Source organism: Babylonia areolata, chromosome 14, assembly GCF_041734735.1.
Source record: "Babylonia areolata isolate BAREFJ2019XMU chromosome 14, ASM4173473v1, whole genome shotgun sequence".
In the NCBI taxonomy this organism is placed as follows: Eukaryota; Metazoa; Mollusca; class Gastropoda; order Neogastropoda; family Buccinidae; genus Babylonia; species Babylonia areolata.
The window spans coordinates 23,168,159-23,188,587 of NC_134889.1; the positions used below are offsets into that span (position 1 = coordinate 23,168,159).

Sequence of the window (20,429 nt, forward strand, 5' to 3'; positions counted from 1 at the left end):
ATGCACTCAGGTACTGACGGAGCACTTGGGTTATACTGCTAGTAAAGCATCTGCCTAGCAGATGTGGAGTAGCGTATATGAATTTACCGAACGCAGTGATGCCTCCTTAGAAACTGAAACTGAAACTTCACCATCACCTGCGTTTTCGGTTTCGTTATTGTAGTTTTTGAATCAGCAGGAATCACACGTGAGCCATAAAGGCTTCGCCTCTTGTTTTTCAGTTAGATTACATTCCTTATTTTCTGTGACATATTCAGTGCTTTGTAACTGGAGCCGCTGGGAGTTCTGTTCAGTTTTGTATGTGTGTGTGTGTGTTGGTGTGTTTGTGTTGGTGTGTGTGCGTGTGCTGCGGTCAGTCAGTGTGTATGTTGGTGGTGGTGGTGGTGGTGGTGGTGTGGTGGTGGTGGTGGTGTGTGTGTGTGTGTGTGTGTGGTGGTTGTGGTGTGTGTGTGTGTGTGGTGGTGGTGGTGGTAGTGTGTGTGTGTGTGTGTTGGTATGTTGGTGTGTGTGCGTGTGCCGCGGTCAGTCAGTGTGTATGTTGGTGGTGGTGGTGATGGTGGTGGTAGTGGTGGTGGTTTGTGTGTGTGTGTGTAGTGGTTGTGGTGTGTGTGTGTGTGTGGTGGTGGTGGTGGTGTGTGTGTGTGTGTGTGTGTGTGTGTGTGTGCCGCGGTCAGTCAGTGTGTGTGTTGGTGGTGGTGGTGGTGTGTGTGTGTGTGTGTGTGTGGTGGTGGTGGTGGTGTGTGTGTGTGTGTGTGTGTGTGCAGCGGTCAGTCAGTGTTTGTGTAGTAACTTGAAGCTACATCCATTTCCTTTTTCTCATCAAATACGAACGCACAATTCACATCACATAAAAGATACACAATAAGTGTATCATGTCCATCTGATCTGTGGGTCTGTCATTCATTAGCATTGCTTCGGGAATAAGTGACGATATTGGGAATGCACGTTTCTAACGAGCTTCAATGAGAGATGCACTGATACTTTTGTTCATCTTCATACGTTTTATCGGGTCTCTGAGAGCATATGTAGAATAGACATTGTATATATATATATATATAGAGAGAGAGAGAGAGAGAGAGAGGGTGGGGGAGGGGGGGGCAGGACAACTCAGCCACAACTCCAAGGGAGTTAATTCACAAAAGTCTGCCATTCGGAAAGCGCGTGTTACTGAATTACTTCCCGTAGTTCGAAGAGAGAAAGAGCTTTTATTTTTAGTCTACCGTCCCTCTATCAGTCTTTTTTCAGGTCTGCTTTAGATTGAGAGGCGACCCCCCACCTCAAAACCACTCAGCCGTTTTTGTTGTTATTGTTGCTGTTGCTGTTTTCTCTTTCTACAGGAGACACAGGCATGTACACACCCACGAACTTTTCAATAGAAACCGTGATATACACTTTCATACTCTGTGTCACTCTGCCTCAAGTGTGTGAATCATTGGTGTCGCCTGCTGTGCTTGCAACAGTTTGTGCACAGCAATAAAGAGAAATAACACTTTCCATTTACAAAAGTACACAACTTAAAGTCAATGCTGTATACATGCTACTGATTCAGCAAATATAAAGTACATTGGGAAATTATCCCTGATAGTACCTCAAAAAGGACATTCCGGGCTTGTCCATAACAGCGATCGTTTGACATGTGCACACAAACAACAGCCATGACAGAAGAAATGTGCAAGCACTATCTTAGGCTTTTATTCAAGACTGACATCGCCTTTCTTGTCCTCAGCTTCGCAGAGTTTTCAGACAATACAAAACAAAGACTAAACTACGGTTGATTCGATGGCTTTTGGATTGGAAAGGAGAGAATGACGAGGTTTGGAGAGTGAGGGGTTGTAGTTGTTTGATCCTTTACACTCCCAGGAGGAAGGTGGCAGAATGGTTAAGACGCTTGTCTACCTGTACAGAGTCCGTGTGGGCGTGGGTTCGAATCCCGCTCTCGCCCTTTTTCCAACATTTGACTGGAAAATCAAACGGAGCGCCTGATCATTCGGATGAGACGATAACCCGAGGTCCCGTGTGCAGCACGCACTTGGCGCACTGAAAAAGAACCCATGGCGACGAGTGTTCTCCCCTGGCAGAATTTTGCAGAAGAAATCCGCTCTGATAGATACACAAACATATATATATATATATATATAAATGCATGCACTCAAGGCCGGACTATGCGTTTTGGGCGATGCTCAATGCTCAAACGTTCTCCAGAAATACATGCAGACTAATAGATTATAGAAACAGAAAAAAAGAAAGAAAAAAATTCCATTATGCAAAAATCACTTTTTGACATTGCAGTGGGTTTTTATCGTTGTAGTTAAAGAACAAAAACAAGTTCATGACAGATTTATTGGGGCATAGGAAGTCGGTAACGGGTAAGTGTGTTGAAAACAACAACTACAAAACAACAAAATCAATGCAATATAACAAATTGTTCAGAAGTGGGGGGGCACTGTTGGTATGCACTGTACACCACTAAGCGTTGTAACACCATTGTTATGGAATCGATGTCTTGATGTTTGGACATTATTCCCAGTTCTGCCTATGTTGTTTTGATGTGGAATGGTCAGTCAATCTTCTGAACGATATTCCATTTCCACTTCCCAATTTTTGCATTGTATTAGACAATGTAAACCTTTGTCCGTTGAATAAAAATGTTAAAAATGAGCGAAAAACAAACAAACCAACCACAAAACAATAAATAAACAAATGAATTAATAAATACGCAAATGAATGAATTACTGAATAAGTAACTAACTAACTAACTAACTAGATATATAGATAAATGCAAGCTGAACAATACTACACTCCACTCCAGTGGGTAACATCACGAAGTCAGCAGTCCTGCACATTTTTTTTAAGGTGGTGGTTTCTTCAGAGTTTAACAGAAGAAACTGAAGATGCAAATCGTCTTTACATAAACAAACTCCCGGAGTTAGGATCGCAAGCAAACACCCAAAGAAGACAACATGTTAAACAAAAACAAACAAAAACAAAAACAAACAAACAAAAAAAAAAAAAACAAGAGAGGCAAGGCCTTCAAGACTCACTTGTGATACACTTTAAAAAAAAAAAAAAAAAAATCTAATCGTTAAAATGTGTTCTGTATTTGTTATTATAAAGCTTCGCGTTAAAAAAACCCAAAAAAACACACGTTTATTCTGCCGCACCTGATGTAATTTCTCTTTACAAGAAAATAAAGTTGTTCATATCTTATCTTATTGTGAACTGCAGTCTGAACTCACTGCACTGGCAGTGGAGCAGCCTTGCTTGTCCGTCAAAAACTCATGGGGACAGGATCTCGTGCAGCTGTCATCAGATTCACATGGGACAGGATCTCCTGCAGCTGTCATCAGATTCACATGGGACAGGATCTCCTGCAGCTGTCATCAGATTCACATGGGACAGGATCTCCTGCAGCTGTCATCAGATTCACATGGGACAGGATCTCCTGAATTGTCTTTTTTTTTTTTTTTAAAGCGAATATGTGAAATGCTTTTATTTGAGAACATATGTTTATTACTCTTGTTTAATCAAGTTATCCGCGTGTTTGGGGTGGGTGCGGGGGTGGGGGGGGGGGGGTGCTGCTGATTATCTGGTTGTGGTTTTTCGCAATCCATCTTTATTCTTATCTTATCTGTCTATTATAATCAATGTGCAGTATAGTAGGCTATGTTTATAATTATATTCAAATAATGTTTCTTAATTCTTTCTGTTTTTACATTAAGAATACTAGTTATTACCTGCAGTGTGTGGATGTATGTATGAAACGATGTATGTGATATTTTTTACATTTGTATCTTCGTAATATTTGTAGGGGCTGTTGTTGGCTTTTACAGTTATGGTCCCCATGTTGTTTACTTGTCTATGTTGTGATAATGCACCTGACCAAATTTCTCCAGTTGGAGATAATAAAGTTATTCTTATCTTATCTTATCTTATCTTATCTTATCTTATCTTATCACATGGGACAGGATCTCCTGCAGCTGTCATCAGATTCAGTTGGGACAGGATCTCCTGCAGCTGTCATCAGATTCACATAGGACAGGATCTCCTGCAATGTCATCAGATTCACATGGGACAGGATCTCCTGCAGCTGTCGTCAGATTCACATAGGACAGGATCTCCTGCAATGTCATCAGATTCACATGGGACAGGATCTCCTGCAGCTGTCATCAGATTCACATAGGACAGGATCTCCTGCAGCTGTCGTCAGATTCACATAGGACAGGATCTCCTGCAGCTGTCATCAGGTTCACACGCGATGGGTTCCGTTTCTGCCACTGCACACTGAACAGACAGACTTCATTACATGCAGCGTACATTGAACAGACATACATCATTGCATGCAGTGCACAATGAACAGACAGACATCATTACATACAGTGCATACACTGAACAGACAGACATCATTACATGCAGTGCATACACTGAACAGACAGACATCATTACATGCAGTGCACACAATGAACAGACAAACATCATTGCATGCAGTGCACAATGAACAGACAGACATCATTGCATGCAGTGCATACACTGAACAGACAGACATCATTGCATGCAGTGTACAATGAACAGACAGACATCATTGCATGCAGTGCATACACTGAACAGACAGACATCATTACATGCAGTGCACAATGAACAGACAGACATCATTGCATGCAGTACATACACTGAACAGACATACATCATTGCATGCAGTGCATAATTAACAGATATCATTGCATGCAGTGCATACACTGAACAGACAAACATCATTGCATGCAGTGCACAATGAACAGACAGACATCATTGCATGCAGTGCATACACTGAACAGACAGACATCATTGCATGCAGTGCATACACTGAACAGACAGACATCATTGTATGCAGTGTACAATGAACAGACAGACATCATTACATACAGTACACACCGAACAGACATACATCATTGGATGCAGTACACACTGAACAGACAGACATCATTATATGCAGTGCACAATGAACAGACATCATTACATGCAGTGCACACAATGAACAGACAGACATCATTGCACGAAGTGCATACACCGAACAGACAGACATCATTACATGCAGTGCACACAATGAACAGACAGACATCATTGCACGAAGTGCATACACCGAACAGACAGACATCATTGCATTCAGTGCATACACTGAACAGACAGACATCATTACATGCAGTGCACACAATGAACAGACAGACATCATTACATGCAGTGCACACTGAACAGACAGACATCATTACATGCAGTGCATACACCGAACAGACAGACATCATTGCATTCAGTGCATACACTGAACAGACAGATATCTTTGCATGCAGTACACACTGAACAGACAGACATCATTACATGCAGTGTACAATGAACAGACAGACATCATTGCATGCAGTGCATACACTGAACAGACAGACATCATTGTATGCAGTGTACAATGAACAGACAGACATCATTACATGCAGTGCACACTGAACAGACAGACATCATTGCATGCAGTGCATACACTGAACAGACAGACATCATTACATGCAGTGCACAATGAACAGACAGACATCATTGCATGCAGTACATACACTGAACAGACATACATCATTGCATGCAGTGCATAATTAACAGACAGACACCATTGCATGCAGTGCATACACTGAACAGACAGACATCATTGCATGCAGTGCATACACTGAACAGACAGACATCATTGTATGCAGTGTACAATGAACAGACAGACATCATTACATGCAGTGTACAATGAACAGACAGACATCATTGTATGCAGTGCATACACTGAACAGACAGACATCATTACATGCAGTGCATACACCGAACAGACAGACATCATTGCATGCAGTACACACTGAACAGACAGACATCATTGCATGCAGTACATACACTGAACAGACAGACATCATTACATGCAGTGTACAATGAACAGACAGACATCATTACATGCAGTGCATACACTGAACAGACAGACATCATTGTATGCAGTACACACTGAACAGACAGACATCATTACATGCAGTGCACAATGAACAGACAGACATCATTGCATGCAGTGCATACACTGAACAGACAGACATCATTGTATGCAGTGTACAATGAACAGACAGACATCATTGCATGCAGTGCATACACTGAACAGACAGACATCATTGTATGCAGTGTACAATGAACAGACAGACATCATTGCATGCAGTGCATACACTGAACAGACAGACATCATTACATGCAGTGCACAATGAACAGACAGACATCATTGCATGCAGTGCATACACTGAACAGACAGACATCTTTGTATGCAGTACACACTGAACAGACAGACATCATTGCATGCAGTGTACAATGAACAGACAGACATCATTGCATGCAGTGCACAATGAACAGACAGACATCATTGCATGCAGTGCATACAATGACGGCTTCAGTTTCAGTTTCAAGGGAGTGTCAAAGCGCGTTGACTGATCCATGCACGCCACACCACAGCTACTAAATTAACAACAACAACAGTAGATGCTTGTATAAAACATTAGATAGAATGAAATAAAATTGTGATGGTTGAACAAAGTTAGTGTTTACACGGAACCAACACATGAACCCTGACCCAGTCTCTGTGTGTGTGTGTGTGTGTGTGTGTGTGTGTGTGTGTGTGTGTGTGTGTGTGTGTTCTCTATCTAATTCGTGGCTCTCCTGCTTGCAATATGTCGCTTTCGTTTTTATTGTTTCTCCTTTTCGGTTTTTATTTTTTTTTAATTTTTTTTTTTTTATAATCACACACCGGCCTACACCCACCCGCTGCCACCCACCCACACAAAGACGCCCATCCACCCACCCACACACACACACACACACACACACACACACACACACACACACACACACACACACACACACACACACACACACACACACACATTAACATACGATAAAATATATTGCAGAAGTCAGTGCTGGTCAAAAATAATTTATTTCGGAAACATAAACAAGGTTCACACAACAAAGCAAGGACATTTTAGTACGTCATACTAATAGACAATAGGCGGGTTTAGACGATAGTAATAAACGATAAATAAGATCAATAGTAAAATAAGCAAACAGAACATAGACTTTTTGTCTAATGACGATAGTAATACTGAACATCCATAGTGGAATATGTAAACACACCATACACTTTTTAAAGACGATAGTAATAAGCAAACACCAACAGTAAATCATGCAAATAGACATAGACTTTTAAAGTGTATAATCATAAACAAATATCAAAAGTAAAATATGCTGACAAATGGCCTACGCAAGCGTGAATGCCTATATCTCAATTTTCACAATGAAAAGAGAAATCATGTGAAAAAAGCAACAACAAAACTAATCATTACTATTTAAGTAAATATGCCTTCGTAACAACATGTATGATGGTCGTGTTCGACAATATCATTATGACTACCGGAACTGCTGTCCCGACTATCTGGGCTGGAATTTGATTACAATGGAGAGTGTGTAACACCCACACTCTCTCGGCCAAGAGGGTTTTAGGACAGTCGGTGTTGACTCTGAGACAGTTCCCAAAGGCCAGCTGGCCCCCAAGGCTGCAGCACTAAGAGCCAGTGACATCTTGCCTCCTAGTTTGAGAGTCACAATCCTTCACAAAAGACTAAGATGTAAATGACTTCCCTCTGCACTGGAGAAACCATTGGTCATACAGGTCTCCCTTTGCTGTTGGACCAGCTGTAAGCTAAAGTCAATCTGTGATGTAAACTGAGCGTTCAGTTGGCATGACAGGTAAAAACAACAAAGTTCTTACGTCAAAATGATCAATTTCCTTTTGAAACAAGTGTACCACCACACCGTGAGCGACTAGGGTGGGTGGAGTTCACAGACGTATATAAGTTGTAAAAGGCTAGGGAATTTAGATTGATATTTGCATTAGGTCAAAATGTGAGTAACAGAACCGTTCTTTTTACGATAAGATAGAATAAATCATACTGATCACATTGATATAAAAGGAGTGGAACATAATCAGATTTTGATTTTTAATGTCCAGAATCGTATGTTTTTAATACTTCTGTCCGTGTGAGAGTGCCTTACAAAGAGTGGCGAGGCAAGAACATTGAGGGTTACGTAAGCGCGGTTTTAGGGGTCGTCAGAGGAAAGCGTTCAGCACGGTACAGTACATTACATGTGACTGACTGCTGCCACGCTGATGCTGATCTGTGGACAGGTCACTGCGGCACACACCATACTCTGAACAGAAAGCTAATACTAGTAAGAGAGCTCTTTGGGGTCAAAAGGAAAGAAACATTTTCAATTTCACGTATTTTATACTAAATTGGTAGAAGACGTAAATTCGTTTTTGTGAATGTTTTCCAGTTTCTTATCATTCATGACATATCATAAAGAATGAGATCGGTATTATACCGACTGCAAAGGTGAATTTACGAAGGCAACACGGGATTTTTTTTTTTTTTTTTTTTTTTTTTTTTTTTTTTGCTGCCCCATCATCTGCACCGTTTCAGTGGCATTACTCCCACGCCGCTCATTTAGATTCCCCCATACACGGCCACACCCGGGTTCGTCCGCCGCAGTTTCAGCGTCGGCAGTCCACAGGGAACCATTGATGTTAGGTCGCCAGGAGGCCACACACCAGAGGAGACCCTGCACTGTTGCTGAGTCACTTCGGTGGTGTTCAGTGGTGCCTGTTCTATTTTAACGTATTTAGGACACCACCTACTAAGCCCCCTACTAACGACAATAATGGCTTAGTCGCGGAGCCAGACTCAGTGAGCGTCCCTCCCAGAGTGGAGACCGCCTCCACGTCCCTCAAACAGCAGTCCCCCATGAATCTCCCGACACTGACGACATTGACAGGACTCACCCCAAGCACGGAAGTGGAGGGGTATCGAAACTGAGGTCACCATGAGAGCAGGGCATGACAGGCCACAGACTTTGAGACTATTTTGTTTAGATTGATGACGATGAAGGAGGAGGAGGATGACGATGATGATGACGAAGTTGCTATGGAGGTCCATTTTTGGTTTGGGACTGCGTGACAAGGCTGCACTCTACACTTCCTGTCATAATGATATCCCGGCGTTAACCAGGCCCGAGAGATACAGACACTTGCAGTGTTGGGCAGGTAATTAGAGCAACACACCCAAAGACGCATCCTTGAAGTGGATGACACTCGACTGTGTGGTCCCAGTCTCCCCATTTAAGCCCACAGCACACTCAACTCTGGGTAGGAGCCGGCTACGGGCCGAAAAACCAACCTCCGCTCGGATTCGAACCCGCGTCCTCCCAGCCGTCAGTCCGCGACGCTAACCACTTCGCCGCACGGCGGCTGGTCCGCAAAGAGTTTTCTGACCATCAAGCAAATGAAGATCCAGGGTACTCTCAAGCCAGGAGTGAACAAACAATGTGACTTTTGAATGCTGCTCGGAGAAGTGGAGGAAGCCATGACTGACGAACGGGAAAAGCAACACTTCGCCACGGCGGCTGGCCAGCACGGGATCATTTAGTTTATAAGTACAATTTTGTTGACATTTTACGCAATGCACAACTTGGATATACTTCATGCTCTGCTTATTGACGTGTTATATATAAATATCTAAATACGCGTTAACCAGGTTTGTTTCAATCAACATTGTAGACACTCTGTCCAGACTATTAAGTCGGAAAGCATGGAAGGCAGATGATGGCAAAATTGAACATCATGTCTTGATGTGAAATGAACGGTTTAAAATACATTTTTTTCTTTGGAAATGAACCGGTATTTGCAAATGTGACTCATGAACCCTGACGCAGTAGACGTCAATTTAGCGTGGGATATAAATAATAATCATAATAATAACAATGAATCATAGGTTTTATTCATGATTATGTAAAACTTTGTTACATGTTGTAGCATGTGTAACATTGAATTCAGGTTACCTAAACTAACTTTCCCGACATAGATGTTTGAATTACTGAATTTATGATAATGACAGTAATGAATCTATCATGCAGTCCTTAACCCATGCAATGAAATCAAACAAAGTCCTTGCAAAATTCTTTATTTTATCAAAGATTACCTATAACCTTATGACATAGGTAACATGGAACCCAAAATACCCAAACTAACTTCCCCACCCTGGATGATTTTATTTTTCAGAAACATTGCAGGCACTCCATTTTCACATCAATTCTCCCTAGTGTTTAACTGTTTAAAGTACTACTGTTCATCTTATTATGAAATGGGAATTATATAATTCATATCACTTGACAAAAGTTATCTCTTTATCTGAAGAATTCTGATAAAAACACCGGATTATTTGTTTTTTGTTGTTGTTTTTTATTCGATCAGTCAACAGAAAACTGCTTAGCGTTATCCTCACAGTGAACAAATCTGTAGGCTTACGGCAGAAAAACAAAATGTAATAAAAGTAAAACTATGAGAAAAAAACAAAAAACAAAATAACAACAATAACAACAACAACAACTAAAAACAAGGAATTTTATTTTCTACATAAAGCAGAAAAGAAGAACATGTGTTCCGTGTCTGAATGTAACACTTGACTTCAACTCAAGCACTACTAAACGTGGAATGCTTCAAACTTAATTGATTTTAAGAAATTCATTCACAATCAGTGTATAGTTGGGTGTCTCAGAACTTGTGTGATGCAAAATGTGGCTGTTCTAATCAAATTCTGCAAAACAATAAGCACGTAGGAACTGACGTGTTTCGAATACAACGATTGATTTTTTTCATTTTTTTTTAATTCCACGCTTCGTCTGTCACGTGAACTGATAAACTACATCATTTCGTGATAAAACTTCACCAGACAGCATAAGCCTGAATCAAGGTAATTTAAGGGGGTTTGGAACTTTTGATGCAACAAGTCTTCAACTGAAAGCAGTCTTACTGAACTACATGTGTTGACTTGGTTCGAAATCTTACGCCAGTATCCGAATATTACCGCATCTCGCTATGTGTCAGAAACAGTGATTGTGTCTAAACTTGATCGGATGAGAGAAAAATGCATAAACAAACCATAAAAACGACGTGATTAACATACACAGTTTATTTTCAAACAATATAGCAACTATGGGGTGCGAATGAACATATCGGAGATTTCCGTGTAACATATGTACATTTCACACGCTGTCGGAAACAACACATTTTCTGAATCTGTGTTCAAACACACGATTGAAGGGTGTTTGTCCAACCGATTTACACTTTCCCTCGATGAATCCGCATGATTTATGTGAAAACATTTTGTTTACATGTATATTTTTTATTGGGTCGTTTACATGCAACAGAAGTAACACAGAAAAGCGGAACCGAAAAGTAATATGCGACGTCGATTGCATTTAGATAGTTGAATAGACAATTTTACCAGAAAATGAGTGTATGTGCTGTCGAAGATAGATGTGCTGACCACCTGTTGCAATAAAGACCGTCAGTGTAGTGTATTCATTAATGTGCTTGCCTTTGAATGAATAATAATAAAAAAAAAAAATAAAAAACGTCAAGATGAACTGGTTGTTTACGTCTGTCACGTGGTGGTTTTTTCTTCTTTTTTTTCGTAATATTTCAAACTTGATGTACCATTTTTATTGATGATCAATGTTTTACCATGATTATCACAACAAATGAATATAGATCAGGTCTGTATGTACTTGATTTTTATAAGGTTTGTACTTATTTGTTTCTGACCACGTCATATTAAGACATATTGCCATGTCACAAAATGGCGCCGAAATTTTGGATGTTTTTAATAATTTTCAACACATTTAAGACACAAGAACAAAACAGATTCTCACACTGAAATTGTTGCAGACATTTCTCTATTCAACTGCAATCCTGATAACATGTGAAACATTTGAATAATCATTGTAACACATATTTATATTGAATCAGACAGAGAGACCCCAATTTCCAACAAAGTTCTGGAGACTGACACATTTTCGTCTTCCACGTAGTCTTTGCTCTTCATGACTATCTGATGCACTTCATTTTGCCACCTTCATACTCCAGCCAGATGCATTTTTTCCCCCCACGGTAAACTGACGTGACTACTGCGCCAGGGTTTGTGAGTCACGTTTCCAAAGAATAATATGTTTTTCATACCGTTCTTTTTACATCAAGGCATGGTGTTGGTCGATTTTGCCATCATCTGCCTTCCATGCTTTCTGAATTAATTGTCTGGACAGTGCTCCGCCGCCCGGGAAAAAGTTCATCATTGAAACAAACCTGGTTAACGCGTATTTAGATATATTTTTTTCTACACGTTAATCCTGTAAACATAGCATGAAGTATGTCCACGTTGTGCATCAGTGCGTAAAATGTCAACAAAATTGTACTTACGAACTAAATGATCCCGTGCTGCCTTCGTAAATTCACCTTTGCAATCAGTATAATACAAAATATAATAATAAAAGCAAATTTGCGTCTTCTACGAATTTAGTATAAAATACATGAACTTAAAAATTTTTTTTGTTTCCTTTTGACCCAAAAGAGATCTCTTATTTTCTGTACGGTATCTGTCATCTGCCGCAGTGTCCTGATAACTTCGGAGGTATAGGACAGCATCAGCGCGGCAACAGTCAGTCACAAGTACTGTACCGCGCTAAACACTTTCCCTCGCGACCCCTCATACCACGCATGCGTAACCCTGGCTTGCTCTTGTCTTGCGACTAATTGTAAGGCGCTCTCTCACGGCCAGAAGTATAACAATGATTATTAAAAATCAAAATCTAACTACGTTACCGCCCACGTAAAGCGGTAAACTTTTTATCAGTGTGATCAGTGTGATTTATTCTATTTTATCGTGAAAAGAACGATTTTGTTGCACACATTTTGAACATTTTTGTATTTGCCCTGGACTTTTAGTCTGTGGTGGATTTTGACTTGCACTGCAGTGATGCTCATGAGGCAAGGGTACCACGTACTACAAAGGGCCATAACGCTGCCAGCCCAGTTTGTCGTCTGCTTCCAACAATGGCGGGTCTGCTTGCTGGACGATTGGCACTTGTGACAGGTAAACTTTTGTGCGATGTCTTTGTAGCAGATGCCGTTGCGCATAAAGTATTAATAAAGTATTAGCATGTTCATTGTGTTGTTTCTTTATCTGGTCAGAAATTCTTCAATGGAAATGTTGGGCACCGTTTTAATGCACTTTCGTACAGTTTATCCCTTCAAGTTCAAACATTGAATCAAGTTCAAGTTCCCAATGCAAATGAACGTAGTGTAGAGATGTTATACCAGCCATTACTTTCATAATGACATTGTCAAATCAATCACGATTGAAAACGAAAATCATAGGATGGAAAACAGAAAGCGATATGAGTTTTAGATCACTGATGTGCGTTGTTGAGGCTGAGTGGGGTGCCCTGTCTGTCCCCGACTGCCCAGGGTTCAAAGTTCGAACAAGGAATTAACAGGACGAAGAGTTTTGTATGTGTGGCATTATCAACTTACTTCCATATATCTGGTATTATGCGCACAATATATGTTTTTTCTGTTCTGTATATATATATATATATGAATGTGTGTACACTTCTGTGGTGTTACATTTATTGTTATTATTTATTATTGTGTGCACATTTATTAAGTACCTCACTATCTGCCTGTGTACTTTATTTGCAAGATAAGTTGAGCAAGTAGAACTGCAATGCTTTATTTAACTTTTTAGATTATGTTCATGTGTGTGTGTTGTGTGTGTGTGTGTGTGTGTGTGTGTAGGAAGGTGTGTCTGTGTGAGTGTATATTTATCTGCATATTATATATTAATTAATTATATATTGTGTGTGTGTGTGTGTGTGTGTGTGTAGGAAGGTGTATGTGTGAATGTGTATTTCTCTGCATATTATATATTAATTATATTTTAATATATATATATATATATATATATTGTGTGTGTGTTTGTGTGTGTGTGTGTGGTGTGCACGCTCACATACAGGTGTGGATTTAGGGTGTGGGTGTGGAAAGGTGATATATATGTGTGTGTGATTGTTAAGATTCTGCCATTTTATGTGTATGTGGATGTATTAACTCCGTGTATGTGTCTGCCTGTCTGTGTGTGTGTGTGTGTGTTTATGATTCTGTATACATTCTACATACAGGCCTTCCCCACCCCACCCCAATCTCCCTCCCAGCTGTTTTCCTCTACCAAGAGTCATCAACTGTGAGAGATGAGCTGTGTGAGGAAAAAAAACTCCCTCTCTGTTATTCACATTTCAGGGGGAGGCATTGGTATTGGGCATGCTGTATGTCAAGCTCTTTTCACGTTTCAGGAGGAGGCAGTGGTATTGGGCGTGCTGTCTGTCAAGCTTTTGCAAAAGAAGGGGCGGCTGTTGCTGCAGCTGACATCAACCGACAACATGTGGAAGAAACTGTATCACTGCTAGACACAGGTATCTAATGAAATAACACAAAATGAAATTACCGGTACACAGGTATATAGTGAGACCACAGTGTTATCAATATGATCCAAGGCATATATAGACTGTACAGTATATGATACAAGACAGTACAGTGCAACACAGTTTCTTAATATATTTTGTTTTAATGGTCTGTTTGAAATGAACAGTTGAACTTGGTGTGTACGTGTGTAAACTAACCTTCCTTTTATGTTTGATTTGAACTTCATGTGTATATGTGTATGAGTGTGTGTGTGTGTGTGTGTGTGTGTGTGTGTGTGTGTGTTTGACCCCCTTGCATCTTTTTTGGATCTAGAAGCATAAGGTTATACTACTTTTTATTTCCAAGACATTTCCTTGTTTCAATTTCTTCCTATTTTGTATAATTATATTCCCACACTGTCAACATCTACCAGGAATTGTTTTTTCCACATCAGACAGGACCTACAGAGGTCATAGATAAATGAGACTGATTTTTTTGTGCCTGCATGATATCCTCTGTCATTGAAATATTTTTTTCTAAAAGAGGTCTATTTGAGGTCTCATCTGGTTTGGTTGCCACTGACCAATACTAAAAGATAAAAAAAGAATAAATAAAATGAAGATCAAATAAATTAGATATGGAACTTAATGTATCCTCTAAAATCTGTGTTATTAGCATACTGAGTTCAGCTCATACACTTCCCACATGCTGACACCCCTCACTTAACGATGGAGTGATGGCCTAGAGGTAACACGTCTGCCTAGGAAGCGAGAGAATCTGAGCACGCTGGTTTGAATCACGGTTTAGCCACTGATATTTTCTCCTCCTCCACAAGACCTTGAGTGGTGGTCTGGGCGCTAGTTATTCGGATGAGACGATAAACCGAGGTCCTTTGTGCTAGCATGCACTTAGCACATAAAAGAACCCACAGCAACAAAAGGGTTGTTCCTGGCAAAATTCTGTAGAAAAATCCACTGTGATAGGAAAAACAAATAAAAGTACATGCGGAGGGGGGGTGGGGGGGGGGGGTTCTGTAGTGTAGCAACGCGCTCTCCCTGGGAAGAGCAGCCCGAATTTCACACAGAGAAATCTGTTGTGATAAAAAGAAATACAAATACAAATACAAGACCAGTGTGGTTTTGAGCAACAACAACAACAAACACACAAGGCATTTTTTCTGCCTTTTTTTCTGTTATAGATGACTTTGTCTGAGTAAATATGTGTGCATGTTTGATGCTATTGTTATGCATGTGTGTGCTGTTAGTAGTGTGTGTGTGTGTGTCAAGTCAACATTTTTATTTCAAGATGGTAATTGAATAAGCAGCAAATGCTTTTTTACATCAAGCCATCTAGATAATAGAAAATAAACAAAACAAATATAAATATAGATAAAGAAAAAAAAAAGAGGAGAATCATAAAAGGGGGAAAAAAAAGAAAAAAAGATATATACATACTAGAATTGCGCGAATAATAATTGTGTGTGTATGTGTGTGTGTGTGTAAATGTATGAGTGTGTGTGTGTTTGTGAATGCATATGTTTTTGTGTATGTGTGTTACTTTGTGTATGTGCGCATGTGTTACTTTGTGTGTGTGTGCGTGGGCGTTCATTGCCAGTCTGTGATTTAAGTAGTGTGTGATTTCTTAACTGGGATACAGATGAATGCAGCAGTAAGCATTAGCGAACAACACCATGTGTGGAGTCACTCAAAATTCAAACTTTTTTTTTCCCTCAGGTGTCGCCAGCAGACCTTACGAAGTGGATGTGTCATCCAGTGCAAGCGTCAATTCCTTGGTAAAGCAAGTTCAGCAAGACTTCTCAGCCACCCCATGCATTGCTGTGAACGCTGCAGGCATAGTTAGAGATAACTTTCTGTTGAAAATGGAGGAGGGACACTTTGATGAAGTCATCAATGTCAATTTGAAGGTGATGATTATTGTTGTGTTGTGTTTTAACTTTGGATAGATTTAGTGCTGTTGATTTGAGAAGAAGAAAAAAAGAAAGAAAAAAAGATTGTATGTGAGTATGTCCATATTCTCCTGTCCTAGGATTACATTTAAATCTTTGATCATGGTACAAACTGTTAAGTCTTCAGAGAAGGAAAGCTGACTCATACTGGATGCTGTATCAGGTAAGTGTGTCAGGAATGGCAAAGAGGACAATTCATACGTAAACAGAAGGGAGGTAATATTCTCAAGGGAGTCCATCAGCCACTGCTACTTTTGATCTTCTCTGCATGTGTGGAGTGGTATTTTGCACAAGATAGGAATCAGATCCCTTCCAGAGTCTGCACCATTAAGTATGTGTGATTGAAGACAATTTTAGGGGTGGTGTTGGGGGTGGGGTGGGGGTTCCTTTTTATGGAGAGACTTTTATTTCACCTCTCTCTCTCTCTCTCACTGTGTCTTGACGGGCGCAATAGCCAAGTGGTTTGAGCATTGGGCTTTCAATCTGAGGGTCCCGGGTTCAAATCACGGTAACGGCGCCTGGTGGGTAAAGGGTGGAGATTTTTCCGATCTCCCAGGTCAACATATGTGCAGACCTGCTAGTGCCTGAACCCCCTTCATGTGTAACCCTTATCAGTGTTCGGTGGGTTATGGAGACACGAAAATACCCAGCATGCATGAAACACGACAGAGTCATCGGCAAGTCTATGTTGGTCGTATAACCGAAAGAAGAAGTCTGTGTGCAGGGCACATACCTTGTCAGCCAGGCCTTTGGCAGAGCGGTGGCTGAAGCAAATCTGGAAACAGCGTCCATCGTGAACATCTCCAGTATTGTTGGAAAGGTTGGTCCCTCCGTCACTGTATAATTTGTCTCTGATCTTGTTTGTAACTTGGGACATAGGATTTTGACTTAATAATGATAATAATAATGGATACTTGAGCATTTTGCTCCCTTAGAGGGAGCTCAGATTGCTTTAGAATAAAGATTAAATATGTACACACACAACGCAATAACTTACAAAATAACTTTGAAATGTTCAGTTGATGATTTGGCCATATAGCCAGTCAGCCAATCAACTTCAGAACACAGTTGACCAAAATATTCATTAGACCAAAATATTCAGTTGACCAAACAGCCAATCAGCTTGTCAGTCAGTGAAATAATTTATCAAGTAATCGATCTGTCATGGATGCTATTTTATCCAGTTTTATTTTGAATATGTGACCTTTTCTGTGGTTTTATAGCAGGTTTTTTTTTCAGTGAAAATTATAATTGTTAACTTAAAATTTATTTTTTGCTGGCTCATGAATTTGATTCTTTTTTCATTTGTCATCAGACAGGCAATCTTGGACAAGCCAACTACTCTGCCTCAAAGTCAGGTGTGATTGGTTTGACCAAGACAGCAGCCAAAGAACTGGCCAGGTAAGTTGATTGCACTGTTTAGGGCAAAATTATGAATGTTTTGCCATGAAAGATCTGTCCAGATGTGTTTTTGTCATGAAACAGGAGAAGCAGGGACAGTTTATGTAATCTGTTAAACACAGGTTTGTGCACTGGTAAGTGGACTATGTGAATGCTTCTAGACTATACAAGTGAGTTTTGGAGATTATATTCAAATGTTTTGTTGTGTTTTTTTTGTACATGTTTCAGTTTCAGTCTCGCTAGGGTGTCAAAGTATGTGGACTGATTCTCACACGCACATGCCCACACACATGCACATGCACACGCACACGCACACACAAAAAAGAAAGAATGATTGGATGGATCCATGAGTTATTTTTTTATGAAACTAAAGAGTGTTTTTTTCTTTCAGGGTTAACTCTCATTTGGTTGTTGATAACAGGTTCAATATCCGGGTGAACTGTGTTCTACCCGGCTTTATCCAGACACCGATGACAGACACCGTACCAGAGAAGGTGATGGGTATGATTCTCTTCATCACACCACTGCAGCGTGTGGGCAGACCAGAAGGTGAGGAGTGTGGCTGGCTCTGTGTGGGTGTGTGTGTTCACTTGTGGGTGTATGTGTGAGTGTGTATGTTTGTATATGTGTGTGTGTGTGTGTGGTGTCTGTGTGTGTGAGAGTGTGTGTGTGTGTGTGTGTGTGTGTGTGTGTGTGTGCTGCTGTATGCATATAATTTGCATGTATGTGCTTCTGTATGCACATGATTTGCGTGAGTGTGTGTGTGTGTGTGTACTACTGTATATGCAAGCTTTGTGTCATTTTGTATGTGTGTGTGTAGGGAGGGGAGGGGTGTCTGTGCATATAATAGTAAAAGAAAAGAGTCTTTCTTTATTCTTTATTATTTCATTTTGCTTTTCTTTGCATGCAAGTTTTGAAGGATGAGCACAAGTGGTTAGTGAGATAATGTCCCATGTGTGTGTGTGTGTTGACAGAAATTGCAGATGCCTGCGTCTTCCTGGCTTCAGAGAAGAGCAGTTTTATCACAGGCACTACTCTGGAAGTGACAGGTTTGTGTGGTTGTTCATCACATGCAAATTTTGGCCAGCTGGAAATAAAAGTGTGTGTGTGTGTGTGTGCGTGTGTGCTTGTGTGTGTGTGTGTGTGTGTGTGTGTGTGTGCGTACGTGCTTGTGTGTGCATGAGCCTGCATACGCTCATACCCAGTCAAATACACACACACATGCATGCATACACATGTCTAGGCACACACACACACACACACAGACACATGCACACACACACACACATTAATTTTTCTTGAGAGATGATAAACTTGACTTCACACACATGCATGCACACACACACACACACGCATGCATGCATGCCAAGCACACACACTCACATACACATACACATACACACACACACCAAGCACACACACTCACATACACATACACACACACACACACACAAACACATAAACACACATGCACACACACACACACACACACACACACACACACACACACTGCTCTCAGATGCACATACACACACACACACACACACACACACATAATTCATTAATTGTATGCCTTAACACAAATGCACACTTCCATACATGCATACACATGTTTATATGATAAATTCTTGCAGTTTTTTTTTTCTCTTTCAGGTGGATTGAACATGTGAAGACAGAAAATCCTGAATGTGTCTGCAAAAAGATTTTCAGGAACATTGTAATTTGTGTTGAAATGCTTGTATGTGTGTGTGTGTGAGTGAGTGCATACCAGATGCATTACTGAATGCATACTTTTTTATGTATTTTTGAGAATTTGTTTCAGTAAATGGTTTTATGTTTCATGTGATAATGACTTCTTAATCTTTTTTTTTTTTACATTTTTATTATGATTGTAGATAACTTATCTTCTCTTATTCAGATCTTAAGAATTCTACATGCAACAACATCTGTGTTCATTTATAATGCACACACACACACACACACACACACACACACACACACACACACACATGCACACACACACACACACACACACACACACACACACACACATGCATACACATGTTTGTATGATACATTCTTGCACTTTTTTTTTCTTTCAGGTGGATTGAACATGTGAAGAGAGAAAATCCTGAATGTGTCTGCAAAAAGATTTTCATTGGCATTGTAATTTGTATTGAAATGCTTGTGTGTGTATGTGTACGTGTGTGAGTGAGCGCCTGCCACATGCATATTTAATTATTACTAAATGCATACTTTTTTATGTATTTTTTAAAGATTTTTTGTTGTTGTAGTAAACGGATTTGTGTTTGCATGTGATAAAGACTTCTTAATCTTTTTTACATTTTATTATGATTGTCAATAGATGACTCATCTTCTCTTATTCAGATCTTAAGAATTCTACATGCAACAACATCTGTGTTCATTTATAATGTTAACACACACACACACACACACACACACACACACACACTAACTTAACTTAACTTAACTTAACTTAACGTAAGTTTCCTTGCTTGTGCCATCAGTATGATACTGATTTATGGCTTATTGTTTAGATTATTGAAAAACTATATTTTATAAATAGGAATCAATAAAACAGCAACAACAACATGATGTGCTTCTGAGTAATTTGTGTGGATGAATTTGCTTTCTGCCCTGTTATTGAACTTTAAAAAAAATATGTTATCA

General features: G+C 40.0%; 1 protein-coding gene across 2 annotated transcripts; it reads left to right on the plus strand.

Annotated features, from left to right (window-relative positions):
• The first annotated feature begins 12,891 nt into the window (after positions 1-12,891).
• LOC143289553 (estradiol 17-beta-dehydrogenase 8-like) lies at positions 12,892-20,349 on the plus strand. 2 transcript variants are annotated; one of them, XM_076598561.1, is made up of 9 exons: positions 12,892-13,007; positions 14,263-14,382; positions 16,105-16,295; positions 17,062-17,157; positions 17,653-17,738; positions 18,160-18,287; positions 18,713-18,787; positions 19,392-19,455; positions 19,841-20,349. In XM_076598561.1, exons 1-8 carry the CDS (start codon positions 12,968-12,970, stop codon positions 19,406-19,408), a joined length of 753 nt encoding a protein of 250 aa, XP_076454676.1. In that variant the 5' UTR covers positions 12,892-12,967; the 3' UTR covers positions 19,409-19,455; positions 19,841-20,349. The 2 variants fall into 2 exon arrangements, with proteins under 2 accessions (XP_076454676.1, XP_076454675.1); XM_076598560.1 differs by lacking the exon at positions 19,841-20,349 and having other exon boundaries at positions 19,392-19,790.
• The last annotated feature ends 80 nt before the right edge of the window (positions 20,350-20,429 follow it).